Source organism: Crassostrea angulata, chromosome 2, assembly GCF_025612915.1.
Source record: "Crassostrea angulata isolate pt1a10 chromosome 2, ASM2561291v2, whole genome shotgun sequence".
In the NCBI taxonomy this organism is placed as follows: domain Eukaryota; kingdom Metazoa; phylum Mollusca; class Bivalvia; order Ostreida; family Ostreidae; genus Magallana; species Magallana angulata.
Window position 1 is genome coordinate 72,856,486 of NC_069112.1, and position 24,150 is coordinate 72,880,635.

The 24,150-nt window shown below is 32.2% G+C and overlaps 1 protein-coding gene and 1 pseudogene across 1 annotated transcript; both read left to right on the forward strand.

Moving 5' to 3' along the window:
- LOC128174840 (uncharacterized) overlaps positions 1 to 9,236 on the forward strand; it is a 32,272-nt pseudogene extending 23,036 nt beyond the window's left edge.
- A 4,098-nt stretch (positions 9,237 to 13,334) lies between these two features.
- On the forward strand, positions 13,335 to 22,135 carry LOC128172344 (uncharacterized). The gene is made up of 10 exons (XM_052838146.1): positions 13,335 to 13,634; positions 15,194 to 15,290; positions 15,439 to 15,603; positions 15,977 to 16,156; positions 19,380 to 19,528; positions 20,083 to 20,167; positions 20,767 to 20,918; positions 21,088 to 21,184; positions 21,333 to 21,497; positions 21,888 to 22,135. The coding sequence occupies exons 1-10, from the start codon at positions 13,335 to 13,337 to the stop codon at positions 22,133 to 22,135; spliced, it is 1,638 nt and encodes a 545-aa protein (XP_052694106.1).
- The last annotated feature ends 2,015 nt before the right edge of the window (positions 22,136 to 24,150 follow it).

Sequence of the window (24,150 nt, forward strand, 5' to 3'; positions counted from 1 at the left end):
TCATATGAAATCTACGATATTCTTATTTTGCCTTATTATAAAGAGCTATCTCGTAAAAATTCTAAATTGCCCAATCTAATTTCACAGGACAAAACAAGAATGAAATATAAAAAAATGGAAATACGGTATACATTATAATCATGAAAAGTAAATTGAAAAGTCATGATACACGATACCCATGATATTTTGCGATCATGTTATTTATGGAGTTCCGCCAGTGTTCATCAGTACAAGCTAGACAACAGCTAACAATTAATTATCTGCCAGCATAGAATCAATATAAAAAATGTCAATGTCTATATGACAATAGCAAAAACATGTTAACCACAAAGTCCATGGATGTTGGAGAAAGGCCACACTGTCCTTGCTCTGCTATGGAAGGTCTGGGGGTCCAACGAAATACCAACACGCCAAAAGGGCATAACGGGCAAGACGGGGGCCTTGTGTTGATCACAGCGCCAGAGATGCCCCATGCTTGACAAATGACATGTGCACGGGGATGACTCGGGACATGACTGTTTAACCGGTTTTTCCGGTATTAGTAAATAAACTAATCATTATTTACTTCATTTACTATCTTACCATATAAAAAGAGTAATCGAGTTGAAAATTCGGAACAAATTCAAAGCAAAAAATCAAAAAAATTTCAGCAAGCTTCTTTGTTTAGGCCCCCTATTAGATTTTTGTATAGATTAGGTTACATAGAAACTTCATATAGAAACAAGGAAGTATTGTAAAGGCTCTGTTGATTTCAGTCGTTAAAATGTGATAAGAACACTTGTAAAAAAAGTCCACGTTCACAATCGATAGTTTATAACCTGATCAATAAATATCTCAAACTGTTAAGGGTTGCCCTGTTAAAATATGAGCATTGAATCTGACCTTCAATAAATATTTCATAATCATTAAAGTAGTCTTTTAGTTCTTGAAACACCATATGTATACCTGAATGTTATTCGATTGAGATACTGTGTCATAAATGTATCTAGACTTGCGAACACAGGGCGAAAAACATTCTTTAAGCAAGTCCTTAAAGGTGGCTTAAAGGTGGCGTAAAGGTGGCTTAAAGGATATACAATCTTTAAGCCACCTTTAAGTCACCTTTAAGCTGCGCTTATACGTCCTTAATGTCCAAACTTCTTTAAGTCACCTTTAAGCATCTTTAAGTGGCAATTACACTCCCTTTAAGTTGTCTTTAAACCATCTTTAAGTTCCCTTTAAGTCAAGTTTGATCAAGCTGAACAATAAAAACATATATTAAATGCAAAAGCTCTTTTATAGGGAAGGGAGGGGGTCATCCGAGCGATAATAGATTTTCTGAGGAAGGGGGGGGGGTGTTCCAGACGGTTTTAATTGTCGCTCCATTAAACACAAATCGCTATCATCAACACCGCTCCGATGGACCAGATTGCCGTTATAAAATTCTATATAATTTTTGGGGGGTTTCAAAATTATTGTAGGGGTGAGCGCAGTCTCTGTATCTTAATCTGTGCATAAAACTAATTAAAGTATGTTTGTTTCCTATTATAAATTAATCGGTGAAATATCTCTCTCTCTCTCTCTCTCTCTCTCTCTCTCTCTCTCTCTCTCTCTCTCTCTCTCTCTCTCTCTCTCTTTCAGTTCACCCGGTTATTAAACAAAATAAAGATGATGAACCAAAAATGCATGCTTTAATTTGATAATCGGTTTAAGATTTTTTTTTTTCAATTTTCATTATTTCTAGGTCTAACTCTAGATCTGCTAGATACATGTTAAAGATGAAAAGACTCTCAACTGCCTTTGTTATATCGGGCAGGATATTACTGCTTTGTTTGTCTAGAAATAGTTTTGTTCGTTTGTGTATATCTAATTAGAGTCTATCGTTTGTCCAACTTAAGAAAACCCCTGGAACTAACACAGAATATACAAGATATACACAACAGTTGTGTCGTGTGCCCAGGAGCACGTTTGTGTATATCTAATTAAAGTCTATTGTTTCACTTTGTCCAACTTAAGAAAACCCCTGGAACTAACACAGAATATACAAGATATATACCACAGGTGTGTCGTGTGCCCAGGTGGATGTCAGGGTTTCTAAAGGCGTTGAATCCTAGCATGTGCGAGTATACGATAAGTCTAGTGAATAAATGTTTATTTACATTTGTAATTCATTTTCAAAGTATTATTTCCTAGCTCTGGGTTTCAAAAATGTTACGTCTACAAATTAACGATACATGTATGTAAGAGTAAAATCTTGAGGCTAATTAATTAATGTACTGGTGATCATAAACAGGGGTTAATTATTTAAATATATGTATAAGGGTAAATATGTCACATACGCGGCCTGATACATCATACAATTGTATGTACAGGTATTTGTATACATCATTTGCAATTCCACATGCAGTAAATACGTCACCGGTAATTGATAATATTGTTTGTTATAGAATTGATAGTTTAAAAATCATGTAAACAAATAAATATTTAAACATACTGGAACGGCACCGCGATCATGAAAACCGGGGAATTGCGGGAAATTGAACAAATGCCCTAATAGTTTCATTGCATTTAATAAAAGAAATGATTTCATTTTCTTTCTTACATTTTTATAGCTATAAATTAGATGAACGTATATCTACTCGGTTTAAATTTATTAACTAAGAAAGCCTACTTAGTCTAATGAGCCTAACGGTTTCAATTTAGGTATAATATATTTTTGTTCACTGAAGACCAAGTTCCGTATTTCATTCTAAATACATGCATGCATGTAATTTATAAATTAGATATAATTGATTGTTACAAACTGAATGGTTTGTCAAAATCTTTTCAAGTAAACACATTCAATATATTGATTCAATATCCACTGATATATAGGATATAAAAACAGTCATAAATATGTAAGTTGCCGTGGCGCAGAGGAAGTGTAAAAGATATAGCATATGAAGTTATACCAGGTTTTTTTACCAAGTTCTTATATTGTTGATATTATTCAAGAGTATGACCCTGATGTAAATGTATTGGCTATCAAGAAAAATTACAGAACTCTTTTAGAAAGCATTCCGAGGGAATGGACAGAATATGTAAAAGAAAAGGAGTTTCACAACATGGCTTTTCTTGCAGACTTTTGTGTAAAATATGAAAATCAATCTATAGTTTTTAGTACATGTACTGTTAAAATATTTTACAAATTACTGCTACACAAATTGTTTCAACATCCTGTATCAAATAGATTTTGGAAAGAAAAATTTAATATTGATGCTTCTGATGTATTTTTCAAAAGATGGGGTACATTATTGGAGTCTTATAAACCACCTGAAATTATTGAATTAGATTTTAAGATGTATTACAATGCAATATTTACATATGAAAAATTATTTAAAATCGGCAAAACAGAATCAAATTGTTGTCCAATTTGCTCATTACAAAAGGGAGATATTATACATTTATTTATTGGCTGTAATGAACTACATGAATTTAAAGACAAATTTGTTGTGTATCATTTAGAAACATTATTCAAAGATGTAGATGTAAATATTTTCAATATTTTAAGATTTGATGAGATGTTTTTCTCATCATTGTCAACGGGTATAAAAAATGTAAATACATTTTTTGTTAATTTCTTTTTATCAATATGTAGATTAAGTATATACAAACGACGACAACTGTTTATCAAAAGTCAACAGAAGATGGATGTTACTAAATTTTGTAAATACATGTTAAGACAATTTATTTCATATAATCATTACCAATTGTGTATCAAGGAAAACAGAAGGAATATTTTCTCCAAATTATTTTTGAACAGAAATCCTCTAGTTAAAGAAACGGAGGGTGTGTTGATATTTATTTTTTAATACTTGTCCTTTTGTATAAATTTATTTGTTTATTAGACATTGCTGTTTTTAAGAATTGATATGTACAGTGTGAATTATGTTGAATATCAATAAAAGATAAAAAAAAAAAAAAAAAAAAAGAAAAAAAAAAGTGTGGTGATGCTAGTAAAAAAGGGTCCCGGTTTCAATTCTCGACGTGGGCGTTGGTTGTTTTTTTTTTTTTCATTTTATTTTCTAGAACAAAAACCGTTTTTAATACCTTTCCTTTCATAAAGTTAATACATTTTGTTGGTAAATTAAGCACAATATTGAATTAATTTTTTTTATGGCTTAAAGGCGGCTTAAAGGTGGCTTAAAGCTAGCTTAAAGGTGGCTTAAAGAAGTTTGGACAATAAGGACCTATAAGTTGTCCTTAAAGGTGGCTTAAAGATCGTCTTTAAGCTACCTTTAAACACCTTTAAGCTATCTTTAAGGAGGACTTAAAGATGGTCATTCATCCTGTGTAAGATAAAAATTCCTCAACAACCGCTCAACCAGCGAGAAACTTTTGACAGCTCATGACTAGCTTGTTCCGCAGATAGTTTACATAAATATTGCACAAGATAAAATATGTTTGGTAATCATCAACATTTTAATTGACCGTCAATTTGTTTTACAAGTTCTTGAAAATTCGTTGATGTCCAAGGTCAGCTGTTCTCATTTAATACAGCATAATACTTTTAGGCTCTATGAGTTTCAGCGTTTTCAATAAGTAAATTATGAATATTATATCTTTAAAAATATCTTTTTTAACAGATAATAAATATTGTAACTGGCAAGTTTATTGTATTATTTCGTTTGTTTAAATATAAATACTTATAAAACATCATTATAGCTTTAAAAAAGTTGCACAAAAATATTTCTAATTGATAAAAAAACCCAGATTAGAAATCATTTTAATTAATTGCTTGAAGCATTGACCTCCTTGTAAATGAAACTCAAATTATTTACATCAATGCATTGTAACATTTTCATTTATTATCTGTACAGTAATCTTTTCATAAAACATTAAAAGATATTAACTGAAAAACAATTTACTGGTTTGTAATTTTTTCCAACGTGTTGAAAAGATAAAGAAAAAAAATGAAGGGGAGCTAAGGAATCATATTAAATCTAAATTACATGTTATTCCAAGCAAAAATAAATCTTAGTTATTATGTACTGCTTGCAATATATACACAAATAAAAAAAATACCAGGTACATAAGTTTCCACAATAATAACCTCCTGACTGAAAGTGCAATGTCGTGTAAATATTATCAAAAACATTGTAAACAGATTCAAAATGTATACATACGAGTAAAGACTAAAATAGTCGTATGGGATTTAAACACGCAATATTATACAAGCGTATCATTTTTCCTACTGAACATTTATTTAGAACAACTTTGAATGATTAAAATAATGTTCTTTGTAATATTGATGATGCGCTTCTTGCTTTCTTCTTTTTTGATGATTTATTCAATAAACATCCAATTGTAAAACAAGCCTTGGAAAATTGTTCAATCCAATTACAGGTTGCATAAAAAGAATTGGTACATATTGGAAATTGTAAGCGACAAAGACAACTTACAAACTACAAACGATGGGTAATATGCATGGAATTGTAAATTTCGTGTTCTAATTAATTTGCTTGTCTCTAAAAGGAGAGTCTTTTAATAATTAAATTTTCAAAATCAAGTTTGAACATTAATTTGAAAATTGCTTTCAAAAGTAATGACTAGCTTTCCATTAATATTGACAAATTAAAATCGAATTGTAGGTAGATATCAATGTAATGAGGATGAAAGTGTATGGTCCAAATACCGATATTCATAATCGAAGTTAACTATTACTCATCCCTTCTGCCTTGATGAATAGTACGTTGTCAGTTGTGAAAGCGGTACAGCGTTTCAGGGGTAGAGTACCCTAAATACTTGTAAACATAAATATAAATAAAAAATAACTTAAATGATCTTGCAAAATAATAAAGGTTGGTCTCGAGGACATCAATATCAACAAATGAAGTAATAATACTTCAAATATTTCGATCTGAAAAGCTATAAACAAGATGACATTAAACTTCTGCTTACTGTTCTTACTATTTCTGTGTTTGAGTTTTTCGAATACGGTTGTTCACGGTGAGAGGTATCGTGGTCCCGTTGTCAAGTTGTTTGAGACTATTGGACCACAGCAGTGTCTCCGGGAATGTAAACACAGACCCAAACTATGTCAGGGAGTCAACTACAAGAAACAAGAACTGCTTTGTGAACTCGTGTCAGCCATCAACGAAACGGAACCAAATTCTGACTACGTTAGGATTGAACTCGGTCAGGTAAGGACTCATTTGTTGAATTTAACTCGTTAACCAATCAAACAACAATTATATATATTACATGTTTCTTGTTTACAAAATATACTTGAACGCAATAAAGAAAACGTCCTGAAGATGTTAGGCTACGTGTTATGACGATATTGTGATATGATTAAAGATTACAATGTGACGATTGTGAGATTTAAAAGCTTGGTTAGTTTATCGATGACTTGATAAAAAGGTTATAGGAAAGTAAATAGACATTAAAATTACATTAAAGTTTTCAAAAGAATATGTTGGTACTATTTAAACTAGCAATATTGCTATACCTAGCGTAAATTTCTCACTGATAAAAATACGACCACATATTTTTATTTGAAATGATTTCAAAATGAATGTGCATGAATATGGTGTCCTTTTTTCAAAACATGATGATTTTAATGAATTACAGGTATAACAGATTCGCAATCCCAAGTTGATTATTCTATATTAAAAATTCTAATAAATTAAAACAACATTCATTCGCGGCGACTTTATATCGCGATTTACTTCCAATAAACTGGTTTGCGACGACTAATGTTGGCGACAAAGCCTTATCCAGACCCATATTTTGTTATAACAACCATACGATAAATACTGGTTCACGAAAAGTTGGTTTAGAGTTATTCGTAATTTGCAACCATTTTGCATTAAATTTCATAAGTTATGAGATTGTTTTGTCTTCAGGAAACTGTTAACTCTGAATGCCTGTCTTGTTCCATTGACGAGCTCTGTGTTATGTTATCCAGTAGAAAATTCCATTGTATCAAAGGTAAGTTTGAGATGTTTTGCAATTTCGGCAGGTAACCTTACACATGAAAGGACTGCGAACGAAAGCATTGTTTAGCCGCCTAACTAAACGTTATTTTTTGAAAATTGTCTAATTAATGTCATTTTTTATAGTTATGAGAACATTTACGTAAATTTTCATTAAATATAAATGACTTGATCAAACGAAGAGATATACAAGTTTGTATTTTGGGTTGAAATAGTTCCTTTCATAAAAAAAAATAACGGAAAACGTAAATGTGAAACAAAAATTCCTTTTGAGGGGTTTTATTTATATATTGGTATATATGGGTTTATTGTTTCACGGGAGGGGGGTGGTGATTGGGACATATGTCTATAGACCGACATAAATTCCAAAAACAAAGAATTTTGCTTTGTAAATCTTCGAAAAATAATTAACAGATATGAATTAAAATGAAATTTTACACGTAAAGATGTGATTATTAAGTTTTAATGCACATATCGGCCGCTGAATAATATTTTCCTCACTCATAGAGACCAAATGGAATGCCGTTTTTTTAGATACCCCCGTAAGCAAAACTTTTGTTTTTAAATTATAAATTTGACTACAAATTTTATTTTGGTATAAATCAATTACGATTTGATCATACTTTTTTGGTAGATAAATTTGTTTTTGAATATCTGACAGAAATTCCTAAATATTTGGATGAAAAAAAGTTGGCGGGAAAAGCGCGTTAGCGTTCACAGGTCTTCCAGTCATATTGTTCTGTTATCTATATACTTTGACTACTTCTAGAGGGTAATGCAGCGACGGGTCCAAAAGACTGCACTGATATATACAACTCTAACACCCATTCCCCAAGTGGTCAGTATCAAGTATGGCTGCCAATCTTAGGTCACATGACAGTTTTCTGTGATATGGTGACAGATGGCGGGGGATGGACGGTAGTATTATTTTTTTGTATTATAAGAGCATTTATGGTAGACAATTTCTCAGAGTATAATTTTATATGCTAGAATTATAAATATCCAAGAGTGTAGCAATATATTGAGCTAACCTATATAAAAGAAGATGAATTCCCTTACATAAAACACCTGTTTCCTACCAGGTTTTCCAAAGGCACCACGATGGGTCCCAGGATTTCAACCGAACATAAATAGAATACAAGAACGGTTTTGGAAATATGTTATTGGAGTTTTGGCTTGGTATATGCTTTCTTGCTTTTGACAAAAGTATCTAAGACCGTTGATTATAATTTAATTTATGATTGATTGCTTAAGACTAAATGTATCTTAATCGAAAAATATTAAGTATTTTGTCAAATATCGCTGACAATGACTTTATGATTGAATTAATCCAATAGCAACCCGATTTATACAAACCTAAAATTGGTTGGGGCATTTATCAAAGAGCGCGTTATTACCAGAATTAATTATTCATTTCATAATATTTCAGGTAACGAAAAACTTCACTACCTTCTATCTCAAGGGACGAATGAGATTCGAATGGATATGAAAGACTTCACCAACGAAAAACGTTACGTCAAGTACAGCAGTTTTAACGTTGGAAACGAATTCAGCAATTACACTGTGACCTTATCGGGGTTCTCTGGGGATGTAGGTGAGATCTAAAAATTTCAAAGAATTGTTCAGAGTACCACTCTTATCATAATTGCATATAAGTTTTACTGTAGAAAACTTATTTTTATTTACTACAGATATTTTTAGCGAATGTTTATTCAAGGAGTTTTCTTTTTGCAACCATATCTTTGTTTTGATCAGTAAACGTGATCTGTAGCGTATAGTATACAATGCATTGCACTGAAAAAAACAGTGGTTTTTGAAGGTTAATTAAAAAGAAATTTACTACATCAATTTTCATTTAAAATATCGAATGCTTAGCGGATATTTAGTTTTTTTTTAATATTTTGTTTTTCTTTATGTTTTTAAAACAAGTCGACATAGTAATTGTGATTTAGTACATGATGTTTATCGCTCCTTATTTACATTTTGTTGTATTGATATAAATATGTTTATTTTGTAGAAGACTGTTTCACAGGGACTGCAATGCCAATTAACAACATGATGTTCACGACGCAGGATCGGGACGGTGACATGTTCGTTTATAACTGTGCGGACCTCTACGTGTCTGGATGGTGGCACAACAACTGCGTCTGTGCCAATCCTAACGGTCTTTACCTGCCCGGGGAGACAGCTTCGTACGGTAAAGGGATAATTTATGGACCGTGGCTGGGTTTCTCTTATTCATTGAAGTTCACTGAGTTAAAGGTTAGACGGTTGGACTAGTGGTCTATATCACCCATACACACAGTAAAAAATTAATAGAGATAAAGGTTACACGTGATCCGTGGTCTCTGCGTGGGAGGGGAATCCACAATACCTTGGTTTCATTAATATTCAAGGATATTAATTTTTGTAGATAAAGTGAAAATTACAGTCTCAAGGATACGTAAATACATGGCTAATGACCCTATCAATAAAAAATGTCAATAGAAATTACATTTCAATGAACATAAGTTTAATGGATCAACTTTGCAATGAAATCCACTAAAACTTGTATTCCACGAATACTGATAAAACCACAGTATCTAGTGAAGGAATTAATGAGTTAAAGGTTAGCCGGGTGATCTATTGTGTCACACATTAAAACAAAGGACACTTGACATGTCATTTTGGACGTAAAAATTGATTGTTTTTATTATTCTAATTGTGATTTATAAACCTTTTGCAGATAGATAAATATTCGTTGTGTAATGGAATAAGACAATGGAATTATGGTGTCTTTTACGCATATCCTCTTTGTCAGTATTTTCACTTACAACTTCATAATAAAAGTTGAATAAGCAAATAATCGGAGTTTTACAAGTAGCTACCATGAAAAGGGCACGAGTTTTAATGGTTAAAGAAAAAAAATGCATTTTCATCAGTACAAACATTTGAAGATGGAGATATATGTTTTGTTAATATCATAATACAAATAAGAATTTCTACTATCATTTTCAATTTCTGTATAAGAAGGACAAGTACGATTCGAGAGCGAATCACTTTGTGTAGCTTGTCATTTTTATGAAGTCGTGGGTTCTATGTAATTCTTAACTTTTGTTTTGTGATTTTATTCAAATTTGATATAAAAGGTCATGTTTTGAGTTGACATTTAGTGACCATATTACATTTTTCAGGTTAAATGCTAAAATGGCGCCAATGACAGCAACGGTTTCTGCTATTGTTAATAATATTTGAAAAAAAATCTCCTTAAAGCTCTCATATGTAAGGTATCAGTCAAATATTTTGAAATCTTAAATCTATTTGACATTACGTGAAGACAAACAACGGGCTAAATAGTTTAACTGTAGTAGGTTTAATTTATTTCATCCAATATATATACTGCTACGTATCACGTTAGAGAAAAATATACTTTAATGTAATATCTGGATACACAAGAGTGTCACCTTTCTTCAATATGTTAATACAATTAAAGGAAAAAACAATTTCCTGTGGCAGATATACAAAATTTAAAAGAAAGGTGAATATTTCGCGTATTAGCAACACACTTCCTCAGTAAAGGTGAAAAATACACACTTTTCGAAACGAACCAAGAAATTCAGGATGGTAAACATTTTAAATTGCATTTTTGTAAATTATAACATTAATGTTCACATGTCATTTAATTTTTTACTGGTACAGTGGTTATAATTTACGTATAAGATACTTTTTTATCAGTATTGTGTTTTTGCCTTTGTATAAGTCTGAGTAATGGGAGTTACCTTTTCATCTGTTTATATAGTAATGGCTGGCCTGAGGTAAAAGACAGTTTTTTCAATGATATTCGTCTATTTAGAAGAATCATTGGTGGTTTCTTACCAGTGCATTCTTTTTATGATTTGCACATTATAATCAAATATCAGTCAAAAGTTTCAAGCTTGACTTTGTGCTACATCTGGATCACTTACTTGCCAATTACATTTGGTAAAAGCGTATATCTGATAACCATCTTAAGCGACCCCCTCCCTCTACAACGCTTATCATCAAACAATTGCGTGTGTTGAAGCCTCATTTAAGTGGAAGGGACGTTTTGTTCGATAGTCTGTTATCTACACGCAATCATAAGATAACCGTGATGAAGGCAACCATGGGCGATCTCTAAAAAGTTGCATAATCCAGTGCTACAGCATGTATATAGACGTAGAGCCAGATGGCTCTTAATGTCATCTTATTATGTTCATCTTATGTCATGCCGTTATTTGGTAATGATGTTGTATCTATTTGAAGGATTTTGTATAACAGAGACACCGGAAGTTCAGACCGGCAACTTTTTTTAATATTCCCAATTTACTAAATATTAACACGGTTATATATGTGATGCACACACAATTGTTGCGAATGCAGAGGATAAAAACGTCTGTTTGGACTATGGAAGCTTTTGTCTGCCGCCTTTTTTGCACATTATCATTTGATATTGATTATTTTATTTGAATTTTAATATTATTCAATACACAGGGGCGATCAATGTATAATGGTTTATTGTTTCAAAAGTGATGTATAGTGTCAGAGTGATCTCCCCGATAAATTTCTTTATACAAGTTTCTTCATTAATGTCTTTGAGTGTTAGATATTAGATTAAACACGAGTGTTTTATATACGACACATTTGTAAATGGAAGGTGATATAACTGTTAAAGAAATAATTAAACGTTGCAGCAGAAATTGTTGACTGGTATAAGTCAAGTTTATGTTTTCTATTAATACCAAGATCAAATGATTCCTTTTTTGTTGATTCATCTGCATCTGCCAATATTTTAAACATTGTTTAATAAAAAATTCATAAAATGTGCGAAATATGTTTTTAAATACATATACAAATCACCTTAAAAAATGTTTTGTTTCATTTTTGTTACTTAACTTTGGTACATGCATGTAAACAACCAACTCTATATATATAGCATTATATCTTACCTTTTGGTAAATTGTAAGAAAATCATTGATGTACAGCAGTCACATGTAGACCATATATATCTCATATGTATAAATAGTCAGTACGAAATATTCCACCCCTTGAGCATTAAGACTTCATTCTTAGAGTATCGTGACGTCAGGATTCTTACTTAAATTGAAACCTGTATTGTTGTCAAAAAACTTGATTTTCATTGTATTAATTTACATTTTATCATTAAAACAAAGGCAGTAAGTAACATGTAATTGTTACATGGTTTGTAGTTGTCTTTTTATAGTTAATACATGATCAGTTAATTTCACATATTGAAATTACTGACACTGTATAAACCAATTAGGTCAACTATAAACCAAGTAACTAGTAATATCAGGTTACAATAATCAGAAATTGGTTTGCGATCAATTTGTTCTCTTTCTATCTTCAGCCGTTTATCTAATCCTAATTGAACGTTACCTTGTCAACATTTTCTAATATTTGTAATTGAAACCAATTAAAAATATATGTTTTCAAGATTATGATCTAGGTAACATTATACATGTTGGGGGTTCGGAAATAATAAAGATAACACTAATATTTAAGTTTGTAATTATATTTTTATTAATATAAAAATAAAAGTAATGAAAAACAATTTTATATTTTGTTTATGACAAAAGATAAACAAACATGTCTGTGGCCATGCAAGTTGCAGACATAAATTAAAAAAAAAAACCACTTTTAAAATCAACTTTTTAGTGTTTTTAGTTTCACTATTGTTTTAGTTCAAATACGGATGTGATGCAAATATATGTACCAAGCAATAAAAATATGACAGAGAAGAACTACTTGATGTATTGAAAGGTCTGGAAAGGAAGGGAAACAAAGGGAAGAAATTGAAATAAAACTGTGTTAGATTTACGTTTCAAGAAGTTCTTTATCTAATCTCCACTGCATTTTAATGTCATTTAATAAAGTATTTCAATGAAATGGACACGTCTACATATTACCTTTTTTATGATATCTTCCCAGTAGTTTTGATCAAAGACTATTTTCTGTTTTAAACTAATTTGAAATTGATCAAGTTTTAGGACGTTGAGATAAAACGCATAATGAACAGAATGATTGCATCTATTTCAATAAACAATTAAAATTCCAATTACGAAACATGTGAATTAATAGAATAAAACATGAAGACGTAGGTAAAACCTTGCATGACACTGCGCGTTAAATAGCAATGCTATGCTTGTATTGAAACAGTTCTCGAAGTAAACTGTAGGTAATCCTCAACTACCTTAAGAGAATATACAATCATCTTTGGATGTATATATAGATATCTAAATATAAAAGAAAAAAACATATGGATGAAATGAATCTATAGTGTGGTGTGGTTTACGCCTGCAACCTAAATACAATTGTTGATAGGTAAAACCATGGATAAAATATATTAATTGACAAACAATGTCTACTAACTCAATGAAAGAGCGAATGTTAAATGCGAACACCATCACTTGCTTACTTTACTTGGTAAGTCTGTGTTCCGGTATTTCCTATACGGTTGTTCCCGGTGAGAAGTACCTTAGTCCCGTTGTCAAGATGTTTGAGACCATAGGACAACAGCAGTGTGTCCGGGAATGTAGACACAGGCCCAAGCTATGTCGGGGAGTCAACTACCGGAAACAAGAACTGCTTTGTGAACTCGTGTCGGCCATCAACGAAACGGAACCAAAACCTGACTACGTTAGGATTGAACTCGGTCAGGTAAGGACTCGTTGAATTTAACTCGTTAACCAATCAAACAAAGATTATATATATTACAGGTTTCTTGTTTACAAAATAGCAATATTGCTATACCTAGGGTATATTTCTCAATGATAAAAATACGACTACATATTTTTTTGGAATTGATAAGAGTTCATTTCATTATGAATTCGAGATAGATAATGTGCTTGAATATGGTGTCCTTTTTTCAAAACATGATGATTTCAATGAATCACAGGTATAACAGGTTCGCAATCCCAAAGTTCATTATTCTATATTAAAAATTCTAATTCTGAAAACCAACATTTATTCGCGGTGACTTTATCTCGCGATTTACTTCCAATAAACTGGTTCGCGACGACTAATGTTCTAGACGAAGCCTTATCCAGACCCATATTTTGTTATAACAACCATACGATAAAGACTGGTTCACGGCGAGAAATATCAAAAAAATGCAAAAAACTTCTCGTACGCGAATAATAGTTGGTTTACAGTAATTTGCAACCCTTTTGCATTAAATTCCGTAAGTTGTGAGATTGTTTTGTATTCAGGAAACTGTTAACCCTGAATGCCTGTCTTGTTCCATTGATGAGCTCTGTGTTATGTTATCCAGTCAAAAATGCCATTGTATCAAAGGTTAGTGTATATTGTTTAAGATGTTTTGCAATGTTGGCAGGTAACCTTACACATGAAAGGACTGCAAACGAAAGCAATGTCTAGACGCCTAACTAAACGTTATTTTTTTAAAATTGTCGAATTAAAGTCATTTTTTATAATAATGAAAACATTTAAGTATATTTGCATTAAATATAAATGATTTGGTCAAACAAAGAGAAATTAATTTGTATTTTGGGTTAAAATAGCTCATTGCATAATAACGGAAAACGGAAATGTGGAACAAAAATTCCTTTTGAGGGAAGTTATCAGCCGCTGAATAATATTTTCGTCACTCATAGAAACCAATTTCAATGAAAATCTTTTAGACCCCCCCCCCCCCCCCCGAAAGCAAACCTTTTGTTTAAAAATTATAAATTTGATTGCACATTTTATATTGGTGTAAATCAATTAGGATTTTATCAATACCTTTTTGTAGATAAATTTGTTTTTGAATATCTGACAGAAATTCCATAAATATCAAAAATATTTGGATGAAAAAATGTTGGCGGGAAACGGGTATTAGCGTTGACAGTTCCTCCAGTCATTTTTTCTGTTATCTATATACTTTGACTACTTTTAGAGGGTAATGCAGCGACAGGTCCAAAAGACTGCACCGATATATACAACTCTAACACCCAATCCCCGAGTGGTCAGTATCAAGTATGGCTGCCAATCTTAGGCAACGTGACAGTTTTCTGTGATATGGCGACAGATGGCGGTGGATGGACGGTAGTATATGAAGCTATTGCATTAAATGTATCATTCATGGTAGACAACTTACTCAAAGTATAATTTAAAGTTGTTATGCTAGAATTATAATTATCCAAGAGTATAACGATTTATTGAGCTAACATACAAAACAGAAGATGGTTTGCTTTATATAAACACCTGTTTCCTACCAGGTTTTCCAAAGGCGACACGATGGATCCGAGGATTTCAACCGAACATGGATAGAATATAAGAATGGTTTTGGAAATGTATCATCTGAGTTTTGGCTTGGTATTTATATGTTTTCTTGCTCTTTCTTTTCAAATGCATCAGCACTTTTTGCTATTATTTGATTTAGAATTAATGTCCGACCGCTAAACGCTTGCTTTTTGGAGATAATCTTTAAGATATCATTAACGATGACTTGATAATATTGAAGGTAACGACAAAATCCACAAGCTTCTAACTCAGGGGACGTATGAAATGCGAATGGATATGAAAGACTTCTCTAACGAAGAACATCATGTCAAGTACAGCAGTTTTTACGTTGGGAACGAATTCACCAATTACACAGTGACCTTATCGGGGTTCTCGGGGGATGTTGGTGAGATTTACAAATGTCCATAGTACCACCTATCATAAATGCACATAAGTTTTACTGTATAAATTGATTTTAATTTAAGCAAATGTTATTCTATGACTTTTCTTTTTGCAGTCACGTCTTTGTTTCGATTAAGAGATATGGTCTGTACTTCTAGTATACAATTTACTGTAGTGATAAAAAAAGTGGTTGTGGTAGGTTGAAAAGAAAGTTATAACTTCCTTTTCAGATAAAATGTAGAATGTTTTGCAGATGCTTAATTTTTTCTTTTTGCTTTGTGTTTTAAACGAGTCACCATAGTAATTGTGATTTACTGCGTGATATTTAACGTTCCCTCTTTACAGCTTGTTGTACTGATGTTAAATGTTTTTTGTAGATGACTGTTTCACAGGTAATGTAATGCCAATAGACACCATGATGTTTACGACACGGGATCAGGACAATGACGTAGCCGGCGATAACTGTGCGGAACTCTACGTGTCGGGATGGTGGCACAAACACTGCAACTGTGCCAACCCTAATGGTCTCTACCTGTCCGGGGAGACAGCTATATACGGTAAAGGGATAACATATAGACCGTGGCTAGGGGCATTCTATTCATTGAGGTTTACCGAGTTAAAGGTCAGACGGGTGGTCTGATCGTCACATATTAAAAAATGACATTTGAGATGTGGGATGTCTGTTCATAAAGATGTTATGTACAAGTCTAGAAGCAGCTCTTAATGTCAGCTAATTAAGTTCATATTATGTGATGCCGTTATTTGCAAATGATTTCCTATCTATTCGAAGGTTTTGGTGTAACAGAGACACCAAAAGTTCAGAACTGCAACTTATTAATTACTAATCTTACAATTTTCCCAATTTACTAAATATTGAGACGGTAATGTATGTGATGCACACACAATTGTTGCGAACACAGTGGGTACAAACGTTCTGTTTGTAATATGAAAGCTTTTGTCTGCTACCTTTTTTGCACATTATCTTTTGATATTGACTATTTTATTTGAATATAATTATAATTTAATACATTGGGGAGATAAATATATTAATGTTTTATTGTTTCAAAAGTGATGTATTGTGTCTGAGTTATCTTCGCAGTAAATTTTTTTACACGCGTTTCTCCATTAATGTGTTTGGGTGTTAGATAATAGAATACACACGTGTGTTGTATATACGACACATTTATAAATGGAAGGTGATTAAACTGTTTAAGAAATAATTAAATGTTGCAGCAGAAAATGTTGACTGGTATAAATCACGTTTGTGTCTTCTATTAATACCAAGATCAAATGATTCGTTACTTGTTGATGCATCTGCCAATATATTTGAACAATGTTAAATCATAAATTCATAAAATGTGCGCAATATTTTTTTTAAATACATATACAAATTACCTTCAGAAAAGTTTTGTTTCATTTTCGTTATTTAACTTGGTACATGCATGTAAACAACCAACTCTAATAGCATTTTGTTTTACCTTGGACTGAAATGTCACATTTTCATTGCCTCATATATCTCTATATTTGTTCTGTGAGAAATAATATTAGGCAATATGGCCGTCATTGGTCGACGCTTCGCTTACTCATTTCGACATTTCATAGTATTTTATACATAAACTGCATGCCGTAAGTTCTTAAACTATTTGGAGTAGTCGCCCTTTGAAGTTCTTTAAAATTAGAGTAGACCTTAAAATATTGACGTCACATTGTTTTGTCGGGAGCAGAACAAAATGGCAGCGTCGAAATTTGCTCAAATCTCTGCAGAGGAAAGGGAGAAAATATTTTGAAATTGAATAGCAACAAAACATTGTAAGTAAACATGAGTGAAGCAAAGATTTTGAAAGAGTATTTGTAAGGTCAGATTGAAAATTTTGAAGAGTTTAAATGAGTTAAATTGGACGAGATGTAAGGCATCTTGTACATGGCTTTGCGTAGATCATCGCTATTGGTGAATAAATATGTCGCTTGAGAGTCCTCGAGATAACAAAACACTTATTAGGTTAGTTACTGACTCACTACGGAAATATATTGGGTTGATCAATCTCATAGAAGGTTCGGCTTCGCCTCGCCATCTATGAGATTGATCAACCCAATATATTTCCGTATTCAGTCAGTAACTAACCTAATAAGTAATAATTACTTACCTCTTGGTAAATTGTAAGAAAATCATTGGCGTACAGCAGTCACGTGGAGACCTTATATATCTCATAAATAGTCAGTACGAAATATTACACATCTTGAGCATGATGACGTCATTCTTAGAGTATCATGACGTCATGGTTCTTACTTAAATTGAAACCTGTCATGTAGTCAAAAATCTTGATTTTCATTGTTTTAATTTACATTTTATCATTAAAACAAATGCATTCAGCAAGATGTAAGTGTTACATGGTTTGTAGTTGACTTTTTATAGTTTGTACATAATCAGTTAGTTTGACATATTAGAATTACTGACACTGTATAAACCAATTAGGTCAACTATAAATCAAGTAACTAGTAATATCAGATTACAATAATCAGAAATTGGTTTGCGATCAATTTGTTTTCTTTCTATCTTCAGCCGTTTATCTAATCCTAATTGAACGTTACCTTGTCAACATTTTCTAATATTTGTTATTGAAACCAATGAAAAATATATGTTTTCAAGATTATGCTGTAGGTAACGTTTTACATGTAGGGGATTGTTCGGAAATTATTGAGACAACACTTATATCTAATTTTGTAAGTGACGAATTTGTGTGAAAATTAGTACAAACATTGAGGAAACTATCCTATAATTAATTATATAATTATTAATATGAAAAATTAAAATAATGAAAAATAATTTTATATTTTGTTTACTACGAAAGATAAACAAACATGTCTGTGGTCGGGTAAGTTGCAGGCATAAACTCAGTGATTAAAAAAAATCTTGTTAATCTACTTTTTAGTGTTTTTAGTTTTATTAATGCTTTAGTTCAAATACAGATGTGATTCAAATATATGTACTAAGCAATATAAATCTGACAGAATAGTACCACCTGATGTATTGAAAGGTCTGGAAAGGAAGGGAAAGAAAGGACAGAAATTGAAATCAAACTGTTTAAGATTCACGTTTGAAGAAGCTCTTTTTCTATCTCCACTGCATTTCAATGTCGTATTATAAAGTAATTCAATGAAATTGACACGTCTACAAATTACTTTTGCATGATATCTTCCCAGAAGTTTGATCAAAGACTATTTTCTGTTTTAAACTAATTGGAAATTGATCAAGTTTTAGGACGTTGAGATAAAACGCATAATGAACAGAATGATTGCATCTATTTCAATAAACAATTAAAATTCCAATTACGAAACATGTGAATTAATAGAATAAAACATGAAGACGTAAGTAAAACCTTGCATGACACTGCGCGTTAAATAGCAATGCTATGCTTGTATTGAAACAGTTCTCGAAGTAAACTGTATGTAATCCTCAACTAGCTTAAGAGAATATACAATCATCTTTGGATGTATATATAGATATCTAAATATAAAAGAAAAAAAAATATGGATGAAATGAATCTATAGTGTGGTGTGGTTTACGCCTGCAACCTAAATACAATTGTTGATAGGTAAAACCATGGATAAAATATATTAATTGACAAACAATGTCTACTAACTCAATGAAAGAGCGAATGTTAAATGCGAACACCATCACTTGTTTGCTTTACTTGGTAAGTCTGTGTTCCGGTATTTCCTATACGGTTGTTCCCGGTGAGAAGTACCTTAGTCCCGTTGTCAAGATGTTTGAGACCATAGGACAACAGCAGTGTGTCCGGGAATGTAGACACAGGCCCAAGCTATGTCGGGGAGTCAACTACCGGAAACAAGAACTGCTTTGTGAACTTGTGTCAGCCATCAACGAAACAGAACCAAAATCTGACTACGTTAGGATTGAACTCGGTCAGGTAAGGACTCGTTGAATTTAACTCGTTAACCAATCAAACAAAGATTATATATATTACAGGTTTCTTGTTTACAAAATAGCAATATTGCTATACCTAGGGTATATTTCTCAATGATAAAAATACGACTACATATTTTTTTTGGAATTGATAAGTGTTCATTTCAGAATGAATTTTGAGATAGATAATGTGCTTGAATATGGTGTCCTTTTTTCAAAACATGATGATTTCAATGAATCACAGGTATAACAGGTTCGCAATCCCCAAGTTCATTATTCTATATTAAAAATTCTAATTCTGAAAACCAACATTTATTCGCGGTGACTTTATCTCGCGATTTACTTCCAATAAACTGGTTCGCGACGACTAATGTTCGAGACCAAGCCTTATCCAGACCCATATTTTGTTATAACAACCATACGATAAAGACTGGTTCACGGCGAGAAATATAAAAAAAAATGCAAAAAACTTCTTTTACGCGAATAATAGTTGGTTTACAGTAATTTGCAACCCTTTTGCATTAAATTCCGTAAGTTGTGAGATTGTTTTGTATTCAGGAAACTGTTAACCCTGAATGCCTGTCTTGTTCCATTGATGAGCTCTGTGTTATGTTATCCAGTCAAAAATGCCATTGTATCAAAGGTTAGTGTATATTGTTTAAGATGTTTTGCAATGTTGGCAGGTAACCTTACACATGAAAGGACTGCAAACGAAAGCAATGTCTAGACGCCTAACTAAACGTTATTTTTTAAAAATTGTCGAATTAAAGTCATTTTTTATAATAATGAAAACATTTAAGTATATTTGCATTAAATATAAATGATTTGGTCAAACAAAGAGAAATAACTTTGTATTTTGGGTTAAAATAGCTCATTGCATAATAACGGAAAACGGAAATGTGGAACAAACATTCCTTTTGAGGGAAGTTATCAGCCGCTGAATAATATTTTTGTCACTCATAGAAACCTATTTCAATGAAAATCTTTTAACCCCCCCCCCCCCCCCGAAAGCAAAACTTTTGTTTAAAAATTATAAATTTGATTGCACATTTTATTTTGGTGTAAATCAATTAGGCTTTTATCAATACTTTTTAGTAGATAAATTTGTTTTTGAATATCTGTCAGAAATTCCATAAATATCAAAAATATTTGGATGAAAAAATGTTGGCGGGAAACGGGTATTAGCGTTGACAGTTCCTCCAGTCATTTTTTCTGTTATCTATATACTTTGACTACTTTTAGAGGGTAATGCAGCGACAGGTCCAAAAGACTGCACCGATATATACAACTCTAACACCCAATCCCCGAGTGGTCAGTATCAAGTATGGCTGCCAATCTTAGGCAACGTGACAGTTTTCTGTGATATGGCGACAGATGGCGGTGGATGGACGGTAGTATATGAAGCTATTGCATTAAATGTATCATTCATGGTAGACAACTTACTCAAAGTATAATTTAAAGTTGTTATGCTAGAATTATAATTATCCAAGAGTATAACAATTTATTGAGCTAACCTCGAAACAGAAGATGGTTTGCCTTATATAAACACCTGTTTCCTACCAGGTTTTCCAAAGGCGACACGATGGATCCGAGGATTTCAACCGAACATGGATAGAATATAAGAATGGTTTTGGAAATGTATTATCTGAGTTTTGGCTTGGTATTTATATGTTTTCTTGCTCTTTCTTTTCAAATGCATCAGCACATTTTGCTATTATTTGATTTAGAATTAATGTCCGACCGCTAAACGCTTGCTTTTCGGAGATAATCTTTAAGATATCATCAATGATGACTTGATAATATTGCAGGTAACGACAAAATCCACAAGCTTCTAACTCAGGGGACGTATGAAATGCGAATGGATATGAAAGACTTCTCTAACGAAGAACATCATGTCAAGTACAGCAGTTTTTACGTTGGGAACGAATTCACCAATTACACAGTGACCTTATCGGGGTTCTCGGGGGATGTTGGTGAGATTTACAAATGTCCATAGTACCACCTATCATAAATGCACATAAGTTTTACTGTATAAATTGATTTTAATTTAAGCAAATGTTATTCTATGACTTTTCTTTTTGCAGTCACGTCTTTGTTTCGATTAAGAGATATGGTCTGTAACTTCTAGTATACAATTTACTGTACTGATAAAAAAAAGTGGTTGTGGTAGGTTGAAAAGAAAGTTTTAACTTCCTTTTCAGATAAAATGTAGAATGTTTTGCAGATGCTTAATTTTTTCTTTTCGCTTTGTGTTTTAAACGAGTCACCATAGTAATTGTGATTTACTGCGTGATATTTAACGTTCCCTCTTTACAGCTTGTTGCACTGATGTTAAATGTTTTTTGTAGATGACTGTTTCACAGGTAATGTAATGCCAATAGACACCATGATGTTTACGACACGGGATCAGGACAATGACGTAGCCGGCGATAACTGTGCGGAACTATACGTGTCGGGATGGTGGCACAAACACTGCAACTGTGCCAACCCAAATGGTCTCTACCTGTCCGGGGAGACAGCTATATACGGTAAAGGGATAACATATAGACCGTGGCTAGGGGCATTCTATTCATTGAGGTTTACCGAGTTAAAGGTCAGACGGGTGGTCTGATCGTCACATATTAAAAAATGACATTTGAGATGTGCGATGTCTGTTCATAAAGATGTTATGTACAAGTCTAGAAGCAGCTCTTAATGTCAGCTAATTAAGTTCATATTATGTGATGCCGTTATTTGCAAATGATTTCCTATCTATTCGAAGGTTTTGGTGTAACAGAGACACCAAAAGTTCGGAACTGCAACTTATTAATTACTAATCTTACAATTTTCCCTATTTACTAAATATTGAGACGGTAATGTATGTGATGCACACACAAGTGTTGCGAACGCAGTGGGTACAAACGTTCTGTTTGCAATATGAAAGCTTTGGTCTGCTACCTTGTTTGCACATTATCTTTTGATATTGACTATTTTATTTGAATATAAATATAATTTAATACATTGGGAAGATAAATATATTAATGTTTTATTGTTTCAAAAGTGATGTATTGTGTCTGAGTTATCTCCGCGATAAATTTCTTTACACGCGTTTCTCCATTAATGTGTTTGGGTGTTAGATAATAGAATACACACGAGTGTTGTATATATACGACACATTTGTAAATGGAAGGTGATTAAACTGTTTAAGAAATAATTAAATGTTGCAGCAGAAAATGTTGACTGGTATAAATCACGTTTGTGTCTTCTATTAATACCAAGATCAAATGATTCGTTACTTGTTGATGCATCTGCCAATATATTTGAACAATGTTAAATCATAAATTCATGAAATGTGCGCAATATTTTTTTTAAATACATATACAAATTACCTTCAGAAAAGTTTTGTTTCATTTTCGTTATTTAACTTGGTACATGCATGTAAACAACCAACTCTAATAGCATTTTGTTTTACCTTGGACTGAAATGTCACATTTTCATTGCCTCATATATCTCTATATTTGTTCTGTGAGAAATAATATTAGGCAATATGGCCGTCATTGGTCGACGCTTCGCTCACTCATTTCGACATTTCATAGTATTTTATACATAAACTGCATGCCGTAAGTTCTTAAAGTATTTGGAGTAGTCGCCCTTTGAAGTTCTTTAAAATTAGAGTAGACCTTAAAATATTGACGTCACATTGTTTTGTCGGAAGCAAAACAAAATGGCAGCGTCGAAATTTGCTCAAATCTCTGCAGAGGAAAGGGAGAAAATATTTTGAAATTGAATAGCAACAAAACATTGTAAGTAAACTTGAGTGAAGCAAAGATTTTGAAAGAGTATTTGTAAGGTCAGATTGAAAATTTTGAAGAGTTTAAATGAGTTAAATTGGACGAGATGTAAGGCATCTTGTACATGGCTTTGCGTAGATCATCGCTATTTGTGAATAAATATGTCGCTTGAAAGTCCTCGAGAAAACAAAACACTTATTAGGTTAGTTACTGACTCACTACGGAAATATATTGGGTTGATCAATCTCATAGAAGGTTCGGCTTCGCCTCGCCATCTATGAGATTGATCAACCCAATATATTTCCGTATTCAGTCAGTAACTAACCTAATAAGTAATAATATCTTACCTCTTGGTAAATTGTAAGAAAATCATTGGCGTACAGCAGTCACGTGGAGACCTTATATATCTCATAAATAGTCAGTACGAAATATTTCACATCTTGAGCATGATGACGTCATTCTTAGAGTATCATGACGTCATGGTTGTTACTTAAATTGAAACCTGTCATGTAGTCAAAAATCTTGATTTTCATTGTTTTAATTTACATTTTATCATTAAAACAAATGCATTCAGCAAGATGTAATTGTTACATGGTTTGTAGTTGACTTTTTATAGTTTAAACATAATCAGTTAGTTTGACATATTGGAATTACTGACACTGTATAAACCAATTAGGTCAACTATAAATCAAGTAACTAGTAATATCAGATTACAATAATCAGAAATTGGTTTGCGATCAATTTGTTCTCTTTCTATCTTCAGCCGTTTATCTAATCCTAATTGAACGTTACCTTGTCAACATTTTCTAATATTTGTTATTGAAACCAATGAAAAATATATGTTTTCAAGATTATG

Bases quoted from the DNA above. Each gene is read 5' to 3' on its own strand.
- LOC128172344 (XM_052838146.1), top strand. From the start codon at position 13,335: ATGTCTACTAACTCAATGAAAGAGCGAATGTTAAATGCGAACACCATC. The intron at 16,157-19,379 runs GTAAAGGGATAA...TTGAGACCATAG, and splicing joins CGGGGAGACAGCTATATACG to GACAACAGCAGTGTGTCCGG. The intron at 20,919-21,087 runs GTATATGAAGCT...GTTTCCTACCAG, and splicing joins ATGGCGGTGGATGGACGGTA to GTTTTCCAAAGGCGACACGA.